At 46.9% G+C, this 23,600-nt stretch overlaps 1 protein-coding gene across 1 annotated transcript in view; it reads left to right on the forward strand.

Annotated features, from left to right (window-relative positions):
* DNAH1 (dynein axonemal heavy chain 1) overlaps positions 1-23,600 on the forward strand; it is an 822,394-nt gene that overhangs the window by 635,413 nt on the left and 163,381 nt on the right. Inside the window, exon 35 of the mRNA XM_086939555.1 lies at positions 10,457-10,548. Within this exon, the coding sequence (XP_086795681.1) occupies positions 10,457-10,548 (92 nt within the window). The remainder of the gene's footprint in view (positions 1-10,456; positions 10,549-23,600) is intronic.

Raw genomic sequence — 23,600 nt, forward strand, 5'->3', positions numbered from 1 at the left:
TTTGTCCAACTACCACCATCCAAACCCCCTCACACCACTGTATCGAAACATCTCCGTCTTCTATGGTAAGAGGTCCATCAAATGCTCCTCAAGGGAGCTATGGAACTGGTCCCTATCTCTCAAAGGGGAAAGGGGTTTTACTCCCGGTTCTTCCTGATCCGGAACACGTTAGAAAAGTGGTGCCCTATCCTAGATCTGAGGGACCTCATCACCTATCTCATCAAACAATACTTTTGGATGGTTTCTCTACAAGACATCCTTCGACTTCTCAACTCAGGGGATTTCATGGCCACTCTGGATCTAGAGGATGCTTATTTTCATGTACCCATACACCCAGCTCACAGGAAGTTTCTTCGCCTCACAGTAGCCATTTTCAGTTCAGGGTTCTTCCCTTTGGACTTCGATCTGCTCCACGGATCTTTACGAATATATTTGCTCCGGTAGCAGCCTTTCTTCGAAAAGAAAAGCTTCAGGTCTTCCCTTACCTGGACAACTGGTTACTGAAAGCTCCTACCAGGGAGAAAGCACAAGAATCAGTCATAGCATGTGCACGCCTGATTGCCAATCTCAGCCTAACGCTCAACGAACAGAAGTCTTCTCTCCGTCCATCAAGAACATCCAGATTTATGAGAGCCATTCTAAACATGTCCACAAACAAAGCTTTCCCGACTTTGGAGAGGCAAGAGAAGCTGCTGTCCATGGCCTCCCGATTGTTAAAAAGACAGTCACTTTCAGTTCGCCGCTACAAGTCCCTGCTGGGGTCCATTTCCTCCTGCATACCCCTGATTCCTCACTGCAGGTTACACAAGCGTCCACTCCAGGAAGAGTTAGACTTGCAGTGGCGCCAAGTTGACTGATCCTTCGACGACAAGATCTCAGTTAATGAGGCCATGAGAGAGGCTGTATCATGGTGGATGAACAAAGAAAACATTTCTCAGGGAATTTCTTTCAGGCTCGCTCCTGCTCCACACATAATCACTACGGACGCCTCTCTCGAAGGCTGGGGAGCAGTGTTACAAGACCTTCATGTAAGCGGCCGGTGGGGGCCCCAACATCATCTGTTGCATATCAATCTGCTGGAGCTCAGAGCGATTCACTTAGCCTTGCAGGCCTTTCTTCCACGAATATAGCAGTCGGCCATCGTTATACGTACAGACAACACGACGGCCATGCATCATATAAACAAAGAAGGAGGCACCAGATCTTAACTGTTGTCACAAGAAGCCCAAGCAATCTGGGAGTGGGCAATAACATCTTCCAGGTGTCCTCAACAAAGCAGCAGACACGCTCAGCAGACTGAAGTCGGTCAGCCACGAGTGGGAACTGAACAACTCCACTCTACAGAAGGTTTTTCGCAGATGGGTCACACCTTCCATAGATCTCTTTGCCACTTGGAGAACAAGAAATGCTGGTTCTATGCAAGCAGGCTTCACCAATCGTTGGGGAATGTGCTTTCGTCGGCCTGGTCAGGCACATTTGTTTACACTTTTCCCCCCATTCCTCTGATCCCCAGGCTTCTCAGGAAACTCAAAGTAGAACCGTGCAGGATGATTCTGATAGCTCCTGTGTGGCCCAGACAGTTTTGGTTCACAGAACTACACCTTCTCCCAATGGACCTTCCTCTTCCTTTGCAGCCGATTCCTTCGCTGCTGACGAGGTCCCAGGCCCAAGTTTTGCATCTGGATCCACATTCTCTCCAACTCCCATAATGGCTCCTGAGCAGCGAGAATTTCTTGGTTTGAATCTCTCTGCAAAATGTAAAGAGGTGCTCTCTCAGGCAAGAGCCCCAAGTGCAAACAAAACTTACAGGTTGAAGTGGAAGTATTTCTGTATTTGGTGCCAGCAGAATGGCCTCCATCCTTTTAAGTCTGAGCCGCATGAAGTTCTTCCATATATGCTATCATTAGCAAAAGCTGGACCGGCTCACTCTTCTATCAAGGTGTAACTGGAGGCAATCTCTCGCTTCAGACGCACGTCTTCAGGCCCCTTCTGGTCGGCAAGACTCATTAACAGTTTCTCAAGGGACTTTTCAGAGTTTTACCTCCAGTCAAGCCTCCTCCTCCTCTTTGGCATCTGAACTTGGTTCTCACCCAGCTTATCATTCCACGAGGGCAATTTCTTCTTCTGCAGGCATCTTTGCTGGAGTTCCTATCCAGGAGATCTGCCGTGCAGCAACCTGAAGCAGTACCCATACGTTTACAAGGCATTACTGCCTGTATTCTGCGATGCAGAGTGGCACAGCAGTCGGCCAAGCAGTCCTGAGGAACCTCTTTCAGTAGTGGTGAGCTTTCCCTTTCATCCCTCCTTCCAAGTTACTGTTTTATCAGCTCTTTCACATTTTTGAACCTCATGTGTTTATGTTTTCTGAAGTTTCTAAGTATGTTATTGGCCATTGAATATGTCTTTATGGTGGATTTGCTATGGCTTTCTTTCTAGTTTGAAATTGGTCATGGTTCCAAAGAATGTGCTGATAACTGCTAGCTACTCTGATACAAGCATGGGAATCTATGAAAGTTCCAATACTGTAGTAAGAAAACAAGTTACTTACCTGTAACTTTGGTTCTCCGGTATTAGAAACTTTCATAGATTCCAATGCAAACCACCCGCCTCCCTTGGGAAAGCTCAGCCTCTTCCATCTTCAGTGGTTTGGTTACACAACGGCTACGAAAAGCTGAGGTTTTGAGCTTCTTTCAGGAGGTTTCTAAGGGGTGAGGCTAATCTGATTGTTCATTTTTTTTGGTCTCTTTTACAAAAAGAGGTGGATAGGTTGCAAACAGAAATAGGCCTAGGCCTAGGTTCTGTTTTAGTAATGGTTTCTATTGCTATTTTATGTATACCGGGGACTCCCATTCCGACGACAGGGAATGATACGAGCATAGGAATCTATGAAAGTTTCCAATACTGGAGAACCAAAGTTACAGGTAAGTAACTTGTTTTCTTACTTCTCGCACTACTACCAAGGCTTGTCAGTCACCAGTCCAGCAATCGACCCCTTTACTGGATGCTGCTTTAAGAGGGAACTCCATCTGACCTGTCACTGATGACAACATGCACTCCGTTGTTGTCCTTTTGCATCTTTGTCCCCTGCAGCATTGTTTCAGTGGTAAAACCAGCTGTCCCGCAGATCACTTTCAGCACCATGGACAGCCAGGACAACTCTGCACCCAGGCTCCATGGGCCAGGTAAAATTGAACTGACTGTCGTGGCTTGGTCCTGGGACCTACATCACCTTTGCTCTGCAACGGTACAATGCAGCTCAACCTGCAAGTGAACGATTGTCACTAGTGTTTTTTCTCATTGGCCACAATGTTACATTTTCCTTGTATTATTTTGCATAGATTTTCTATTACTTCTAAAATCTATAACTCCGGTTATATATATGCTATTCTGTTCGTTGTGGTGTCTAAATATAGATAAAAACACAATTCTTTTATAAATTGGTCTTGGATTTCTCTTGAGTTGTGTCATTTACTTATTGTCCCTGTTTGTACTCTGAAATGCTTAACACATATTCCTCTAGTAAAGACTGACTGCTCTTTGCCACTGAACTGAACTAAGGATTTATTAGTGGGAATTCATGGACCATCTTTGGGGTATTGTGATAGTATTACATGGTGAGGACTAACCCCCACACCAATAATGCTCCACTTTCCCCAAAACACATTCTATATCTATAACAATGCCATTGAGGGTTTCGATGTCTTGCTACGGCATAAGTGAGTATGACGCTAATGGATATGCCTTTGAGGCCCAATGCTCCTTTGGCAGCCAGTGATGCTCTTTCTGGTGAAGACCACTCCAGCCTAAGGCAAAAGAAAGCAACTAAAGCACAAGATAGGCATAATCTAGTGAAAGAGGTGACTCTGCAGGAAATGGCCTAGGATGCAGCACATTATAGCATGAAATGAGATCATCGTTTGTGCCTTAGCCACCCTGCCCTATTGGTATATTTTAAAGATTTCCATGCAAACCAACCTACATCCTGTAAGAGGCTGAACTACATTATGTGCACTTGGTCTCAGCATAGCTAGGATTGTGGTTTGGGTGGAGGTATTTGGTCTGCAGGGCAAGGGCAAAAGGAAACAAATAACGTTTTTCAGAAAATAAAGCAACATTATCTGCAAATCTAATATTTTTTTTACAGATAATCCTCTGATCCTGATAATTTGGTGGAATGTTCAAAAAAGCATGGGAATCTATAAAAGATGTCAAATATTGGAGAATTACATATACATTTAAATGTCTTCATTTTATTTCTGAATGAGGTGCAACCACAGATGAATGAAATACTGCACTACATAGTGTTATCCAAGATATTTCTTAGTTGGAAATAACAATGCCAATGTTTATGGATTTCTGTAATCTGAACAACACAACCTGCTAAAAATGCTTGCAAATGTTTCAGATCCTGTTTTTTTGCCAGTTGTATTACAAGACACTATCTGCTCAGTATGACAATTGGTTTCTTTTCTCTAAATCACTTCATATGCTGTTGCTTTTGCAATTTATTGTTGCTTTTTGCAGTTTTGTTCTCATCTGGTGTACTGTGTTTTGATTTCCATCAGTTAAAATGTTTACAATTCAGCTCTTATAGTAAGGATGCTTTATGTAAAGTCAGTGTTCTGATAGAGACTTCGAGCCACATATTACTCACATTTTGAATTTTCCCAAGTCAATCTGTATCCGGAAACTTTTCAGCAGTACCTCTGCTCGATGGTAGATGGAGCTGTGCTGCTTCACACATATGCTGTTCCACTCTGTAAACGATGTGTGTAGACTATATAGGCCCCACGTGCTGACATCAGTTCCTTTATTTCCACGCCACCAAATGCAGATCTGTAGCTGCCTTTCGTTTCTATGAGACCCTTACCTCAATCAATTTTTTTTTTACAGGTTGCAAGGACATTGTCATCTTCCAAAAAGACAGGTTTTGAACCCTGTAAGGACTGTCGCAAACAACTGTATGTGACAGATCCTCGTCAGATTTGCATTTGGTGAATGAGGTGGACCCACGATTCAAAGGCCTGCAGCATTTGAGCGTAGATCAGCCGAAAGGCCATACTCTACCCATGAGGCAAACTACATTGCGAAGTACTGGAAGACTCTACAGCAAGGCCGGTCCAAGTCGAAAGTTCAGACCTAATTCTGTTCAAGATACAGAAGTCGAGGAAGCATCTCAGAGATCTCCCTTCATCTTGTTCAAAGTCTTTAGATAAGTTAAAGAAAAACACCATACCTCAAAGTGGAATTTGGCTCCTTCCTGCCACTCACCACTCCCCTAAAAAGTCACAGTGGCGGTGCAACATTTGACTCCTGAAGTCATTTGACTTTGAAGCCAATCCTGCAGCTTGTTTTAGAATATTCAGAGTTTTTGCTACTCCTTACAGATTAAAGAGTTCTGTGCAGCCATGCTCCAACTCTTTTGATCCTTGCCAACTCTCTGGTGTGCCTGCAGGTCCCAATGAGCTTAGAGGTTCACTTGGATTACGGCAAGTGGGTTCATCCAGGCACAAGCTGGACCCTCAGAGCCCCCAACAGGGCTGCCTATGGCTCCATTCTCCACTCCACTCCGGACGCCCGATCCTAGCTGATTCTCAGTAATTCGATGCTGATACAGACTCCATTGATGCCGAAAGACAAGGCCCCATTTATTGTCTCTGACACCAAGTTAGCTCCTGTTCAGCCATTACCGAGAGTGTGCTCGTTTGCCTTAGAGGTCTTCTACCTCCTCTAGATTTATTTATGAAACTTGTAAAGCGCAACAAATGCCCTTGGGCGTCTCGGCGTTGCGGACGAAGCAGGTATCAGAGGCTGGCTTATTGGTCAAACAACCATGTCTTTATCATCTTACGAAAGTGTAACAGTGACTCTGATCTGCCTCCACCAAGACGTAGACACACCCTACATTCCCTGTTTGGCGCAGATTTGGTCAATGATTATGATGCTGGTAATGAGATTGATCAACCTAATCAGGAGGAGAATTGATATAAGAGCCTGCAGGACTCCAGTGGCCATGATAAATACTCTGAATCAGAGCTTCTGTCATCCCCTAAGGAGAATGCTTCTTATGCCGTGTTAATGTATAGATCACCCAAAGTTCTTGACTTCAAGCTCCCCATCTTGGAGGTCAATACCAATGTTCTTACAAAGTCCTTCAGCTAGGAGCAAACATCCACTCAGTCACTCTTGCCTTGTAACAAGGCCCTTACGGATATATTGTTGGAACATGGGCCTATCTTGTTCTGGCCAAGTCAACTGTCATATTGCATGACATCCCGAGCCAACTCTGTGTTTTTATCTCATCACCCTTCTCTTGAAAGCTTGATGATGCAGGCATGTACAGGAAAGCTAGCACCAACATGTCACCTTATATTCCCCCTGATCAGAAATCAAAAAGTTAGAGATGTTCAGGAAAGCCATCTTCTACTCCACCAGCCTTTTGCTTTGATCAGTGAATGCAAACAGCCTGCTGGAGTGCTATTCCCACTCCCTTTGGGATTCGGGGGATCAAGCCTTCCCAGGGGTCCATGAAGATTTTTGATCTGCCCTTTCCCAGACCATTTAGGGTGGTTTTGACATGGCCAAGTTCACAATTTGTTGTGGCTGGTACACCACCAATTCGATTGGGCGGGCCATTGACAACAGTGTCGCCATATGCAACCACTCTTGGCTGTGGTCCACCAGTTTTTCAGGCGATGTTCAGTAATCTCTAATCAACATGCAGTTCAAAGGGACTCACCTGCTTGAGGATGACTGACTCCACTCAAGCAGTTCAAGAAAAGCAGTGCCAAGGCATGCTCCCTCCCATGCACCTTGCCACCTGCATCAGCCCCAGCACTCCTTTGACGACTTCAGCAGAGGCGCCCCATGCCACCAGTCATTTGAACCTCCACAAGGCGCCCAGCAGTTAGCTGTTGAGACGTGTTGCCCCTGTTCCCGCTGTCAAATTCAATAGACTATCTAGTCCACCCACCCTGCAGCCCCTCCTGCCAAACCCCTTTCAAGTGCCCTAAGCAGGTCACAGGAGGCAGTTTTGATGATTGTTGCTGGGCTGGCATTCCATTGCACTGGTTAGGTGTGTCCTACAGATTGTTCAGAAGGGCTATGCCCAACCCTTCCTTTCCACACCAATGCACCTTCCACCATTCTTCCAGCGACTGACAGAAGACCATCTCTCTGTTTTGCAGCAGGAAGTGCAAGCCCTTTGGCAAAAGGGGCTAACAAAAAGGTGCCTGCACCAGAACTAAGAAGTGTTTTTTATTCTTTTTACCTTGTGGTGTCCAATAAGGATGGAGGCCTTCATCCTATTTAGGGGCTAACAAAACGATGCCTGCACCAGAATTATGAAGTGTTTTTTATTCATGCTACTTTCTGGTGCCCAAAAAGAATAGAGCAAGGGTTTATTGGGTTTCCCCTGCCTACAACTGCAAAAAGAATAGAGGCTTTTATCCTGTTTTAGACCTGCACCGTCCTCTAGAAGGAGATATTCAAAATGCTCATGCTAGCCAAGGTCTTGAATGCCATCGACCCTAGGGACTGGATGGTGGCCTTAGACCTGCAAGACGCCTGTTTCCATATACCTGTCCTGAAGGACCTTCAGCACTACATGTGGTCCGTGTTGAGGCAGAACAATTCCAGTTTGGTGTGATCCTCTTTGGTCTCGCCGGTGCCCCAAGGACAAAAGTGATGGTGGTGGTGGCAGAACACCTTTGGAGGTCAAGGGGTGCCAGTCTTCCTCTACATCAATGACTGGCTGTTGACTCTAATTTCACCCCAGGCTACTGAGATCCTCCTGTCATCTTTGTGGTCCACAATCAACTAGCCAAAGTCACACCTGACTCCTTCTCAGATGCTCCCTTTCATCATTCTGGACACAGTCCTGTTTTGTCCCTTTCCCCAGAGAAGAGTCTAGGACATTGATGCTGTGATTCCAATCTTTCAGCCTCTGTATTTTATTTCAGCGAGGTTGACTATGAGGCTGCTAGAACTTATGGGCTCCTGCATCCCGCTGGTTAAGCACAGCAGGTGACATAAGTGAGCTCTGCAGTGAGATTTGAAGTCTCAGCGGACCCAACATCAAGGGGACCTCTCCCACCACGTTTATATTTCAGAGGAGACTGCAAAAGATCTGCAGTGTTGGTACTGGACCTGGATTGGGTCAGTAGCAGACTCCCCTCCCTTGCCCACCCAGAGCTGAAAGTGTTGACCAATTCATTGCTTCTGGGTTGGAGTGGCTATCTGGGAGAGGTAGTGAACAGATGCCTGTGGTCTCCGGCAGAGTCCCGTACATATATCAATCTTCTGGAACTGAGGGCCAACCGCTTGCCATTGAAAGCCTTTATTCCAGCCCTCGAGGGGACACTGGTACAAGTGCTCACAGACAACACCACCATGTGGTATTGCAACAATCAGGGCAGGGTGGGTCACATACCTTGTATGAAGAGGCCTGCGCCTCCGGAAATGGATGAACCACCAATAAAGTTTCCTGGTGGCGCTCCACCTGTCAGGATCATTGAATGTCAGGGTGAATGAGCTCAGCCGTCGTCACTTAGCAAATCACAAGCTGCAATTACACTCAGAGGTTGCGCAAGGTCTCATCTGCGAATGGGGAAAATCTTGGCTCGATCTGTTTGCCACCGCCGAGAAGGCGCTATGTAAGCACGTGTCTCTGTTGGCATTTACAAGGCATCTCCCACTCAGAGATGATTTCTGCCTTGGTTGGAACTCTAGACCAATAGCACTCCTGCCTCGACTATTCAAGGTCAAGACCTATGCGGCATAAATCTTTCTGGGGGCTCTGGATTTGGAACCAAGGGCATGGTATCTAGGACTCCTGGGATAGAGCACCTGCCCTCCGATCAGGCTGCCTATTTAAGAGGAACTAGTGTTACAGCAACTTCACAGGGTTCCTTACATGGGCCCTCTCAATCTCCACCTTCATGCTTTGAGATTGAGATGCAACAGCTGAACACCTTTGACCTTGCTCCAGAGGTGATTGATGTCATCTTGCATCCAGGCGTCCCTGAACAAAAATTGAATATGCATGTGGTTGGAACAAATGTGTGACTTGGTGCGATGCTCGGCAGATAGACTCCCTCAAGGCAAGGTTATCTGACATGTTATTTGTTTTATCCCTAGCCTAGCAGGGTCTCCCTTTTGTCATGCCACTCTGAGACCTTAACTTGGTCCTTCCATTTCTGATATGCACGAGCCGTTTCACAGTTGTTCCTTTTGGCTTCCCACCCTCAAAACAGTATTCCTCATTGCCGTAATATTGGTGTGTCGCATCAGCAGTGATTTTTAAGCTCTCTGTGTCAACCTGCCATACACCACTTTCTTCCCAGACAAGCCAAATTTGTACACAGGCATTTTTCTTGCCTAAAGTTGTGCCATTTCACATTGGTCAGAACATCACCTTTCCGGCATTCCATGCTCCATCTCACCCTTCTCAGGAGGAGAAAACCAAGTGACCAGTGAACTTTTACATCGAGTGTTCCACAGAGCACTGGGTGGAAAGTAAGCTCTTTGAGAGGTTCTCTTTATTGAAAAATGGCAAGGCTGTGCAGAAGAGAATCATCCCCCACTGGATTATGCTCTGCATTAAAGTCTGTTATGCACTGGCTAAAAAGCAGCCTCTGGAAGTACTGCATCCTCATTCTATCAGAGTCAAAGCTGCTACCATTGTGTTGACACACAGAGTCCCTGTCCTGGACATTTACCAGCAGCTATGTAGGTATCCCCCAAATGTTCATAAAACACTATTGTCTGTGCTGTCAGGTTTGCTGAAAAGGGCATTTTTCTGCTTGTTCCTGCAGGAGTTTGTGGTTTAAGTCCTTCAACAGACTCACCTTCAAATAGGTATTGGTTTGGTCTCTATTCAAAAGGTGGGGAACCTGTGGTTAGAAGTCTCTATCAGAAGAACATGTTACTTACCTTGGTAATCCTCTTTTTAGTAGAAACTATCTATCCACAGATTCCTCACCCACCCTCCCATCCTTCCTGTTCTGTGGTTGGACTTCACTAATAAGATCCCAAGTCTATGAATCTGTGCCTTGGTCACATCAATTTTCTTTTGGGGCACTGTGTCTAGGGATGCGGAAACTCTCGTAAGCAACTAACATCAGCATGGGGGAATGGCACCTATATAGACTCTGCACATCTTTTCTGGAGCGAAACAGCATCACTGCGGAGCCGCACAGTTCCACCTACCTGTGTGCAGAGGCACTTCTGAAAAGTTTCCACATCCAGTCTGATGCCTGGGAAATATTCAAAAGGTGAGTAATATGCGGCTAGATGGAGTCTATACCAGGAAGAGCATTACCAAAGGCAAGTAACTTGTTCATCAATGTAATTCCCTTCTTTGTCATTGCAAAAGAAGAGATGTAATGGTACTTTTTGTGTCTATTCTATAAATTTCATGCCTTAACTTAATTCATTTACTCAATATACTTTTTAGGTTTTGTTACTAAGTGTATCCAGTTATATGAAACAACAGTTGTACGTCATGGCCTGATGCTGGTAGGACCAACAGGTTCAGGAAAAACAATGGTAAGTAAAATAGTTGTATATACTTTAGAGTTTTTCTAACCTTTCCTGGTGTCCTTGTGTTTTTCTAGTCACATGCGATGAAACAGTCCTTAAGAGTGGAAAGACATATTTTTTTGGGGGGAGGGAAGTTTTATACAGCGCAAACTAGACCCAAAGGTATCAGAGTGCTTGACATGAGCACCAGTTGCATTATACACGGACACATTCATTTTTGTTAAGCACTGGGAGATTACGTGATTTGCCCAGAATCTCTGCCAAGACTCAAACCTGGTTCCCCAGCTTTGTGGTCTACCGCCCTAGCTGTTAGCCCACATCCTCTCATTCTAATCATACCTCTTTGCCACAGCCAATCACAAACTGTACTCAAAATATTTTGTCCTTTATTTATTTCTATAACTTCTTTGAATATAGCAGTTCAGTGAATTCTCCCCCTGTACTGCTGAGGCTCTGTTAAGTCTGACCTTTGAGACCGTGTTATCTGTCTCTCCAGACTATTGTTTCTTAAACAAATCATATATAATATGCATATGTATACGTGTTATGAACACAGTGTTCCACGAGGGTGGATGCCAAGTCCAATCCCTCAGTCTCCCCCTATAGGTTGACTTAACGCCTTGCAATGGATCAAGGAAGTAAAAGAAGATCCAGGCTAAGGAAAAAGAGGTTATGGAAGGAGAAGGAAAGACACACTCCTGCAGGCTAGCGTGTAGAAAATACAGAATGCATTTTGGAGACAAATTACCATAGGACACAGTTTAGAATATCAAAGTCTCCATCTAAGGATGCGAGAACACAAGTACTAAGAGAATCTCAATAGGGAACTTATATTAAATAAGAGGGTAATAAGTTGCTGGACTTTCCAGATACATGCAGAGTGGACTCTGTAACTAGCTTCTGGTGTACTGCAGACCCCGCTCAGGAGCTGAAGATGGAACCCAACGCAGCATGGGCAGAGAGGAGGCTTAGAAACAGAGACAAACTGCTAAGAAGGTAAAAGAGCAGGATTCACCATCAAATGGTAAGAGAACCAGAGGACTAAAGGGAACCAAATGAGCGAGAAAATAACAAAGGAGAAGGGGCGACAACAAAGATAAGATGTTTAACAAGCTGAGTGCAAACTATAGCAAAATGAGAAGAGCCACAACTTTTGCCAGACAAGGGAACTCTTTAGAGGTTGGATTGAAATACTTGTTTTGCCACTACCTACTCACAATTCTGCCTGATTGTGGTGGTACTCTAGTGGCTGGGGATGTGCATGTAAGTCTGAAAAATTTAGTTTTTGGAGCAAGTCCATATTTACCTCTGACCTGTGTGCTGTCTCATCCAGATTTTCAGTCTCTTGTGCTCAAATGGGCCTTGCAAACTTTAGAGTAGTTTAGTTCAGCGGTCTTCATCTATTGGTCTTTTAAACTGCCTGTAGGAAAGTAGGATCTACTTCCATGGTTACCCCTACTTTTTGTATTGTGTCTGTGTGTTTTTAGGTCGAGCCTATAGCGGCAGGGCGCATGCGCTGCTCGCTTTGCGAGGCACGCAGTATTGAGTACAGAGTGGAAGCTTTGTGGAAGCTCCGCCCACTCTCCGCCCATTGGCTTGTGTCTTTGTCCTCCGTAAATGCTGTCTTATGATTCAATTTAAGGCTTGTGACAGTATGACGGCTATGTCTTCATTTGTCTCCTCCCATGGCTACTGACCACTTTACTTCGAGTGTTACACTGTATGTGGATTGTGAGCGCTCCTTTGTGCCCCCTTCTTCCCCCGCCAGCACTAGCGTTGTCCGTGCCCGTGCCCCCACCCTCCCACCCTCCCACCCATTGTCTGTGATGCAATATGCAATGCGTCTTGAGTAAATGCAAGTCCTATTGCATTGCAAATGCTTGTTTGTTTCACATCTGCTTGCCTGTAACTTGTTCTGTAACCCTGCAACCCTGGCCTGCCACTGCTGGAGCCCGGGTACAATGCTTCCAGCAGCAACTGCTTCCCTGTGCACATGCCGTGAACCCAACCCTCCTCTCCTGGCACCCCAAATGAATCACCAACCCCAAGTTCCACACAGGCAATAAACGCCGACACATGGAGTTACTTACACAGTGAGTAGATCTCCACAGGCAGGCATTCCTTAGTGTCAGGCACCACCTTGCATCGCGCAGATCACCTCTAAGTACAATGGCTTGCAACATCATCGCTATTTTCGGAACAACAGGTAAGACGCAGCAGCGACCAAAAGCTCTCCTTGCTACCCGCTCAAAGTGCGCGATACAGCACCTGAGAGCAGCACAAGACAATGTTAAACATAACCAAAAATAACCTTTTACAGGTTTCCCTTTTGAATGTCCTTTTGTAGTTCTGGGCTTTAGCTTGGCGGTAGCAGGATGCAGGGCTAGTCATGCGTCATCGCAGCCTTGATTAGATGCCAGTCAGAGCTACTGAAGAAAGCGATGGACTCAGTTTGAATTTGGGGCTCTGTGGTTACTCGAGTAGAATATCCACAGTGTACGGTTGTTCACGTACACTCTGCAGCCCGTTGCAGGGGTTTCGTTGCTGGCCTGTTCAAGGCGAGGTGTTCATAGTAATACTGAATATGAAATGGTGTTACCGGGGCACTGCCAGGTGGCGCTAGTTTATACAAACTGCCTCGAAGTAAGGAGCTAATAATGGTGCTTGAATCACCCTGCCACATTATGTCGGTACTGTTGTCTAAGCTACTAAAGCTTGTACTGGTGGCACAGATACTTTACCAGTCATAGTGAGATACCCATGGGGTGTATTGATTGTGGTTGCAATGGTGACTACTGAGAAACTAAGCAAAAGACACACAATTAATAATAATAATAATAATAATAGGGGCATTTATAAAGCGCTGAGTTACGCACACCGGCGTGTCCCCGCGCTGACGATGGGAGAGGCGGAAAACAGGGAGATGTAGCTTCCAGATAGGCCATTATCTAACAAAGAGGAAGGTTTTTAATTTGGCTCGAAACCTCGTTTCTACTGGTTCCAAGCGAAGGTCAACCGGGAGTTTGTTCCAGTGGTTTGCCGCTAGATACCTAAAGGATCTGCCTCCCATGCGAGCTTTCTTCACCTTGGGGATCCTCAGCAGTCCCCCACCAGCCGATCTGAGCGCTCGGGCAGGTTCGTAGGCTTCAATCAAACTGCCATTCAAGATCCGATGACAGGTGCAAAGAGCCTTGTACTCGACTCTGCTCTTCACAGGGAGCCAATGTAGCTTCTGCAGGGCCACCTTCGAGGGCACCCTTTTGGGCAGCCTGAGAATCAAACGTGCTGCCGCATTTTGCAGCACTTGAAGGTGACCAACACTTTTCCTCGGTGCCCCCAGGTACAGCAGGTTCGCATAGTCCAGCCTTGCGGTCACGAATGCATGTACCAGGGTTTGACGAGCTTCCATCGGCAGCAGGTCAAGGACTTTCCTAAGCCTTTTCAGGACCCCAAAGCACACGCCCACCACTCGGTTGATCTGAGGCCCAAAAGTAAGACCTGTGTCAAACCAAACTCCTAGGTTTTTTGCCTCCTGACAGGGGGTGGGAGTCGGTCCTAGACAGGATGGCCACCAGGCCGACGACCAGGCAGACTGGGCTCTCCCTACCACCAACACCTCTGTCTTGCTGCCGTTGAGTTTCAAACAATTCATGGCCATCCAATCGGCAAGATCTTTCATGCACGATCGGAAGCCATCTGCAGCAAGACAGGGCGCATGCGACAGGGAGATGACCAGTTGCGTGTCATCGGCATAAGATACCGTTTGGAGGCCATGACTCTCCACAATGGAGGCAACAGGCGCTACATACAAATTAAAAAGGGTCGGGCTCAAGGACGAGCCCTGGGGCACTCCCTGGCCCAAGGATACCCCTTTCGAGTAGCAGTCGCCCTGCCTCACTTGGAAGCTTCTTCCCGTTAGGAAGGCCTGGATCCACCTCAGCGCAGTGTTAGCGATGCCACCTCTGTTCAGACACTGTAGCAAGGTGGAATGTGCTACAGTGTCGAACGCCGCGCTGAGGTCAAGCAGGATCAAGGCCATGGTTTACCCCTCATCTACACCCTGTCTCAGATGTTCTGTTGCCATAAGGAGGGCGGACTCTGTGGAGTGGCGTGGTCTAAAGCCGAACTGCGTGGCATGGAGCAATCCCGCCTCCTCCACATGTTCCATTATTTGGGTCTTTGCCACCTTCTCAGCCACTTTGGACAGAAAAGGCAGGAGTGAGATGGGCCTCAGATTTTCTAACACCTCAAAGCCAATGTGAGATTTCTTCCGGAGAGGGAGCACCACTGCCTGTTTCCACCCTTTGGGTAACCTGCCAGACTTGAAGGAGGTATCCAGGACATGCCTTATATAGGGCTCCAGGACTTCCAAACTGTCCCCCAACCGTTTAGGGGACACCGGGTCCAGAGGGGAGCCAGATTTTACTGAGAGACATACCCTGACTAGCTCTTCAGGAGGGGGAGTGCTAAAACTCGTGAGGAGCCCTGAGATCTCATACCCTCCGATATTACCTCAAATTCAACCCCTCTGGGGGGTGGGGGTTAGGGAAGGTCGAGTAGATTTTCTCGACTTAGTAGAGAAGTAGTCGGCGATGCGATCACATGTTTCCGTCGAACAACTCTCTGGGTCTGCAGACGAGTCTATGGTAGTCAAAGACTTGTAAATGCAGAAGAGCTCTTTAGCCGAGTTTTTTGCCCCTAAAATTTGCCCTGCATAAAAGGCCGCCTTCGACTTTTTAATCAGCCTATGATGAAGCCGCCTTTTTTCTAGAAACAGTTCCCTGGCCTGAGTGTCATATGTCACCCTCCATGCTCTTTCAGCTCGCTTACATTCCGCCTTTGTCCGCCGTAGCTCTCCACTGAACCATGGGGCAGATCTTTCCTTGCGGCAGCACGCGGATGTTCGGCAAAGTGGAGCGGTCTGATCTAGCGCCTCTGTAATGCGCCTATTCAAGTTAAAAACCGCCAATTCTATATCCTCACCTCCTGGCTGGCCTTCCCTTGTCAGAGCTTCATTAAAATCCTCCACGGAGAATTTTGCCCACTTCCTCCTTAAATAATTCAGGGGTTCCTGACTATGTTTTGTGGCTTTGATGCTATTTATAGAGTATACCACCAAAAAGTGGTCTGTCCAGGGGATCGGCTCAACTGTGGAGACCTCAACCCCTCCCCAGTTAGCAAAGACCGGGTCCAAAAGGTGACCTTGACGGTGCGTGGGACTTGAAAGCTTGAGTTCGAGCTGAAGGGCTTGAATGTCCCTGCAGAACCGCTCCGCTCCTTTATCCTCTGGGCTATTCAAATGCAGATTCAGATCTCCCAGTAGGAGGAATTTGTCCCTGCGTAGCGCTGCCTCTGTTACACTCTCTAACAGACTCTCCCTGAACTTGGTACAGGACCCAGGGGCTCTATATATAAGAAAGCCTTTAATCGTCATGCCCCCATTAACTTGTATGGTGAACACTCCTGCCTCACTCTCAGCGACCGGGGTGCACTCCAGTACACAGCCAAGAGTCTTCTTAAAAATAATCGCTATTCCCCCTCCCTTCCCCACTGGCCTGTCCTGCCTGACCATGGAGTAGTTCTCAGGCATAGCCTCAATAATATCAGAATCGGAAAACTGGTCTAGCCACGTTTCCGTGAGGAAAAATAGGTCAAACTTTCTCTCGGTGAGCAGCTCGAATATGTCGAGTCTATGCTTACGCAGTGATCTCACATTGAGAAGACCGCATGTTAGCGCGGCTTGCTCCCCAGTGCCTTGCAACCGGGTGATAAAACGAAACCGACAATGAGCACATTCCGCATCCTCGCAAGACATGCCATGCCTACATGGATAAGAAGTATCCGGACGTAGACTGAGGACCAGCTCCCTGTCCCAGCAGATCTTACCATCAGGAGCAGGGGTTGTCGCCCTAGCCCGCAGTCGGCCGCGGATGGGCGCAGACTGGCTTGACTTTGGCGACACTTCGGCGCGCCTTCGTCGCGCCCGCTGCGCTCATCCGCTGCGCTTCCGGGGGTACATCCGCCTTTTGTATCCCTCAGCCCGTCTGCCTCCCAGCCACTAGACCGCTAACCGGCCCCTCGCACAGCGGAAGTGACTGCCTCTCACCACCACGCCCTCCGCTCAACGGTGCTAGCCACCCTGTCGGAACGAGGCCTGGAGGTATGGTATACCTGGCGCACTAAGGGCAAATGGATTTAACCCAGATCTTTTGACTGGGGGAGAATGTTTGCATTGTCAGCATTCCGTCCATCATTTGTTTGCTGTAACATTTTTCACCTAAGCAGGATGGGTATGCCCAGGTTTGGGTCCCTTGCTCACTGTTGCCACTGGATTCAAGCTAGCCTGGCTGAAGAAGGGTGACATACCCTGAAACCGGTCCCAGGATGCTTGTTTCGGGTCCAGGGAGGACCTGGCCGTCAGTTCGGTCTGGACTGTTCCATGAGGCACAGGGTCAAGACTGATTTGCATATGGCTTGGTCTAAACTGGGGTGGCGTAGTGGGCAAAAGAACGATGGATTTAACCCAAATCTTTTGACTGGGGGAGAATGTTTGCATTGTCAGCATTCTGTCCATCATTTGTTAGCTGTAATACTGAGAAACCAAGGCATCCGGTGTAGCACTGGCACCAATGTCAACTTAGCTAAAAGCCTCGCAGAGGTAGTACTGGCACCAATGCTAATTTAAGATAAAAGCCTTGCAGTGGTCGTACTGGCGCTGATGCTAAGATAAAAGCCATACACTGGTGGTACTGACACCAATGTTAACTAAGCTACAAGCCCCGCAATGGTAGTGCTGGTACCAATGCTAACCTAAGATAAAAACCTTGCAGTGGTGGTACTGGCACTGATGGATTACTAAACGTTTGTCTAAAATCTAGCATTTCCCAACAAAATTGCATTAGAAATAAAACAAAATGTTTAAGAGCTCCAAAATTACTATTAAGATATTTTATATGTGTGAAAAAAATAAAACATTTCATATTTGTGTATTTGTTTCATGTAGGTTTGTTTCTATGCATAGTTTTCTTGTTCGAATAGTTGAAAGCGCCTTGGGGGTAGAGGGGCGGGGAGGCTGCGGCTTCTAGTATGAATTAAGAACCACTGTTCTATGACACTGGTGCTGGCACTGGCTGAATTACTGGGGCTTCAACTTGTGGTACTGACACTGATAGAGACTAATTCATTAAGCCTTGCACGTTGTCACTGATGGGGACTAAGCTACTAGGGTGAGTACTCATGGTACTAGCATTGATAGCAGTGGAGATACTTAGGCTTGCACTATAACATCATGACACTGGTGCACGGTGCACCAGTCCTGCTGACAAAGAGTGTGACTCGGTTACTATAGGTTGTGTTGGTGGCACTGCCTCTTTTCTTGAGTCACTAACCATTGCACTGCTGGTGTTGCCACACATGGCCAAGCTAGTGAGGTTGTCACTAGCTGCACTGACACAGATGGTGACTCAGCAGAGATTCTACTACTTGCACTCATTTTGAGTATTCTAAGATTGTATACAATCTGTATTTGCAGCTCAGACTGGAATCCTTGCCCTCACTCGGTAACTCCTGAAACTTTCAGCCCTGGTCTCAAACAGTGCCAAACATATCATCGCTTGCGTCATTCTGTAAATCCCAAAAATGCTTTAGTTTTCCACAAAACACCAGCTACACGAGGAGAGGATTCCACTGTGTACTTGGCCGATTTAAGATGCATATTTGTTGATTTTCTTCAGTAGCATTAATAAAGTTAGCCCTCTCTGTTAGATTAATTGTATTCCAGGTTAAGACCATGAAAGCCCTCAGCCTTGCAGCACAGCTTTTAGCGATGCAGCGAATGTGCTACGATATTGAAATGGTTGTCTCATTTAAACTTTCGACTTCCATTCATGGGGCTGGTGTACAATAGGGACAGCATCAGAAAACTAGCCGTTTGTTTCAGTAAACATGAGAGGAAAAGATGGAGGTCTCAGTGGGCAGACTGGTGAAACACAATAAAATATTTTCATTAAAAAAGTTATAAAATATTGTTTTTTAATCGTTTGTACTTAGTTACACATCTATCTAGAGCCAATAACGGTATTGTTATGTTTATACGAAGTAAATATCTTGGGAGTTCAGTTCAGCCCTTAACATAGCCTGTTTTGGAAGTTCAAGGAATAGTTCATATTTACAATGTCGCCTTTTTATTTGAGATGCTAAAAATCCCGATTTGGGTCAATTAGGTGTCGTACAGGCGAATATTTTTACGCGAAAGGCATTTTTTTGCGTAATGGAACTTCCAAAACTTTGATTGCCACACTTTTTATAATTCTATGATGGTATGTCGAGGTGCAATATTATACTGCTGGGGAAAAATTACTTATGTAGGTACTATTTCGTTTGATGTGTTTATTGGGGAGTCCTGAGCCTAGTCAGAGCAGAGTGATCATAGGTGACTTCATCAGTCTGAGTCTGTGAGTCACCCTGCCAAGACTCTTCTGGACCTATGTGTGCCCCAGACCACCCTGATTTGCCCCTCCAGGCCATTTGTGTGCCCTCACCCCCTGTAGGCCCTCTGTGCTCCCACCCCTATAGCTCTTGTGGGACAGCGTCCTCACCTCCTGCTGTAGAAACTATGTGCCACTCAGCTCACTACAGTCCCTCTGCATGTCACCCACTTGATGCTGCTTTGTGTCTCTCACCCGTAGCACTTTCTGTTTTGCCTGACTGCACCTGCACCGCCAGCCCTTCTTTGTGCCTCTACCACTTTGCAATGTCTCTTTATACCCTACTTCCAGCAGCCCCTGTGAGTTGCCCTTCCTCAACTTTCCTATCAAACAATGTGCATCTTTACCATCTACAACCCGCTGGAGTGCTCCGACTGCATCCATACATACTTATTAGGCCACAAAGGCGAGACTAATTGCATTGCAAATGCTTGTTGATCAAGCCTGCTGGGATTCTGCTAATCAGGAAAACATTGTGCATCCTCTCTTCCTAAAATGGTTCTGGTAAGTACTTTGGTACCTCCATAATTGGCTACTGGTGTACCCTTGTAAATCCCTAGGATATGGTACTGAGGCACACAGGGCATTGGTATACCATGGGTCTCCCATGGGCTTCAGCATGAATTGTGCCACCCATGAGTGACCACTCACGCTGTGACTACAGGCATGCCATTGCATCCTGTGTGAAATGGTGCTTGCACCTCTCAAACAGATATAATTTTCCTTGTATTGAGGTCACTGCGCTTTAAACCTAAAAGTCACCCCTCTGGTAGGCTCTTTAGTCCTGCTGGGAGGGTGCTAAGTTATAAGTGTGAGGGTGCCCTGCATGAGCAGGACGCACCTAGAAAATCGGTCATTGATTCTCCAGGCTTTGTAAGTGCGGTCATCCATTTAAAGACATATAGTGGACATCAGTCATTACAAGATGTCTAACTATATAATGGTTGCATTGAACCCGGTCATGTTTGGTATCAAACATGTAGGAATCATACCCCAAACACGATTCCAGTGTTGGAAGTATGATGCCTTGTCCTGGGGTACTGGTACTGGTCCCGGTAACAACATTTCAGGGTCTGCCAGCAAGCTAGTGCTGCTGCCGACTACAGACACGCTTCTGCCCTCCTGCTGCTGAGCCAGGCTCAAGCAGGGTAAGGTAGAACAATAGGTTTCCTGTCACAGGAAGGTGTAGCCTTCACCCAGACACAGCTTAGTGTATTGGGCTGGGGCGGGGCGCTTGTCAGCACCACCCGATTGATTTGAAGGGCACAGATGGTGCCCTCCTTGCAGACTCCATTTTGAGCCAGCTTTGAAGCCCTTGGTTCCTTCTCTGGTGCAACTTTGGGCAAAGGACAGGGGAGTATCCTCCCCTCTGTAGAGCCCCTTCTCTGGGAGGGATCCCCAAGTGGTTCCAAGTTTTTCCTTAGAGTATTTAAGGTCTCCCCTGTGGATGGGTCCTCAGATTCATTGTGGGACCAGACACAAACCTGAAACTACGCCACTCTTCAACCATCTGGACACTTGGACTTTGTTGGACTTTGTCTGAAACTGTGACTGCAACAGAGAAGACTCCTGCTGCTCTTGGTCTCGCTGTTCTTCAAGTCTTCTATAATATCTGTGTCTGTGCTTCATGCACATTCTCCCAAAGACCCATGGGCATCAAGGACACCCAAAGAAATCTCCCTTGGAGTTAAGGAGTCATTCCCCTGCATCTACAGGCACTGCAACAAGGCTGACTGATCTGCTGCTCCTGTCGTCCAATGGACTTCCCAAGGCTCAGCAACACAGGTGGTGTTCTGCTTCTCCCTAGAGCCCTGACCTGTCTTCTCGGCAGTTTTGAGGACATTATCCCATGTCAGGGGATGCTGGGACCAGACCCCTGTGTACTGCGTCAACTTGCTGTTGCCAAGGCCTGTCTACACTCCAGAGATCCCCGGGCTGCAAGAAACTCCAGTCTTCAGCACTTCACCCTCCAAAGAACAGCGTACTTCCTGCTGTCGTCGCATCATGGGCCTCGATCTTGGGTGAGCTGCACGAGGCCCTTTTGCAACTCCTGTGCCTTCAGTCTCTTGTGTCCTTTTGAGGGTCTTCCTTTGCCTCAGTAGGCTTCCCTGCTTGTTTGGGCCTCCCCTGACTCGCCAGCTCATGGTGAGTCCCTTTGACCTTGCTTATCCCAATGTTGCTTCTTCTTCTTTTTCCTAACTAGTTGCGGCTACCAAGGCTTATTGGTGCTCCTGCCAGACACCGACCACCTAGTCATCGACATCCGATGTGGGACAGCTTTTGTACGGCTCCTGATCTTCCTCAGTTTCGCCTGGTCCTCACAGCTGCAGCTCCAAGTTCACTGCCTTCACTTTTTGAACCTCCCAACATCGGTGGGCATTGTGCTTCAATGCCTCCTGAACCCCTTTGAGTGGCATATACTCTGTCCCCTCTGCTTGCAGGTTCTTCGCTTCCAGAATCCACCCTTCGATTCCACTGGACTACTTCAAGGACTCCTCCAGAGGCATTTCTTCCGAAGTCTCCCATTGTTGTCAACAACAGGTTCCAACGTCCCTTCAATCATATGCACCCATCTTCCCTGGTGCAGGAAACACGGTTTCTGGGGCATCCATGGGTGAGGGGGCTCTCCAACCTTCTGTCCTCCAAGGGGTTTCTTAGGGGTGCACTGGGAAGGGTCATTGTTACATAAAACTACAACTTCTCCATTGACTTTCATTGGGCACATGGCTGTGTTTCCACTATGCACTCAGCTTTCATGGGGTTCCGGGGTACTTAACGTGGGTGGTTCCTTGTGTCCTTGTTGCCTGTGTGTCTTGTGGTCCAAGTCCTATTCTCCTTTGCAGTTTGCATTCCACTTTCTTAGTATATGGTTTGGTCTTCCCCTTACACAATCAGAATTGATCTCAATGGAACTAGACCTAAATGGGTCTCTTTCTTCTAGAATCCCGCTGGACAATGGGCTAAAACAGGACTTTGTCCTTTCTCCTATGTTGCTCACATTATTCCTCATAGATTTACCCTGTGTCCTTGGTAATTCTAAATCTTTTTTGCAAAAATGAGTGGCAGACATATTTCGTGTCTACTTCATGCGGATTATCAAAAACAGTTGAGGGAGGTAGAGCAAGTCGTTGGATTCGTGCTCCACAGGGATAGTTACATAAACAAAGTGAATCCAACAAGGGAAGGGGAAAGAGTGATCAATAGTTGTAGAAGCACTCAGTGTTTTTAAAGATACCCCTCACACACCAAAAGGCCCCTTGGTGTCATGCTTCATCATCGGGGTCTTCGCACCCCTCTATCGGGATGCGGCGTGCTGCGACCTACGACTACGCGGGAGCACTTGCGGTGTTGACTATGTGTGGTGTCCAGTGTGTGGGGTATATTATGAGTGAGTGGGGGGGTGTGTAGTGAAAATATTAAAAAGTACCTGGCACTAGAGTATGAAAATAATTTTTTTTATTCTGAACTCTGGCTGGTACTGTTAAAAGAAGTGCAGGTCGAGGTCTAAGTTGTATAATGAACTAGACCTCTGGTGTGCGTTGTTGTCGACATGTTTCGGAGACAAGCTCCTTCCTCAGGACGGGGGCACAACCTCCCCTCCCTACTCACGTCTTGTTTAGAAAAAATAGTGTATTTACAGAAAAGTGAATTCACTTTCTGTAAATACACTATTTTTTCTAAACAAGACGTGAGTAGGGAGGGGAGGTTGTGCCCCCGTCCTGAGGAAGGAGCTTGTCTCCGAAACATGTCGACAACAACGCACACCAGAGGTCTAGTTCATTATACAACTTAGACCTCGACCTGCACTTCTTTTAACAGTACCAGCCAGAGTTCAGAATAAAATGTTTTCTTTTCATACTCTAGTGCCAGGTACTTTTTAATATTTTCACTACACACCCCCCCACTCACTCATAATATACCCCACACACTGGACACCACACATAGTCAACACCGCAAGTGCTCCCGCGTAGTCGTAGGTCGCAGCACGCCGCATCCCGATAGAGGGGTGCGAAGACCCCGATGATGAAGCATGACACCAAGGGGCCTTTTGGTGTGTGAGGGGTATCTTTAAAAACACTGAGTGCTTCTACAACTATTGATCACTCTTTCCCCTTCCCTTGTTGGATTCACTTTGTTTATGTAACTATCCCTGTGGAGCACGAATCCAACGACTTGCTCTACCTCCCTCAACTGTTTTTGATAAGGTCTAGGCAGCGTGCAGCTGCAGGAGTACAACCCTTGACTCTCATCACAACACATAAACACATACACTAGGTAAACTGTAGGCCACAGCGGTCAAATAAATATGGAGGACGAACATGGCCTAACCTTTGGCGAGGAAGAAATCGACAGAATCTTAGCAGGACCAAACCCTTTTGAGGGACTCAGCAACCCTGAAACCGGGCCGAGCATGAACGACTGGAATGAATTGGTAAAACTAAGACGTAATCAGATCAAGGCAGCCCTACATGGTCTGTTAATGACGGGGTATCTGAGGAACAAAATGGGCCCCCCTGGTTTGATCGTAAAAAACTAACCTTTCATCTTCCAGACAGACATGCAGTTCAAAAA

The sequence above is a fragment of the Lissotriton vulgaris genome, chromosome 9, assembly GCF_964263255.1.
Source record: "Lissotriton vulgaris chromosome 9, aLisVul1.2, whole genome shotgun sequence".
Classification (NCBI taxonomy): domain Eukaryota; kingdom Metazoa; phylum Chordata; class Amphibia; order Caudata; family Salamandridae; genus Lissotriton; species Lissotriton vulgaris.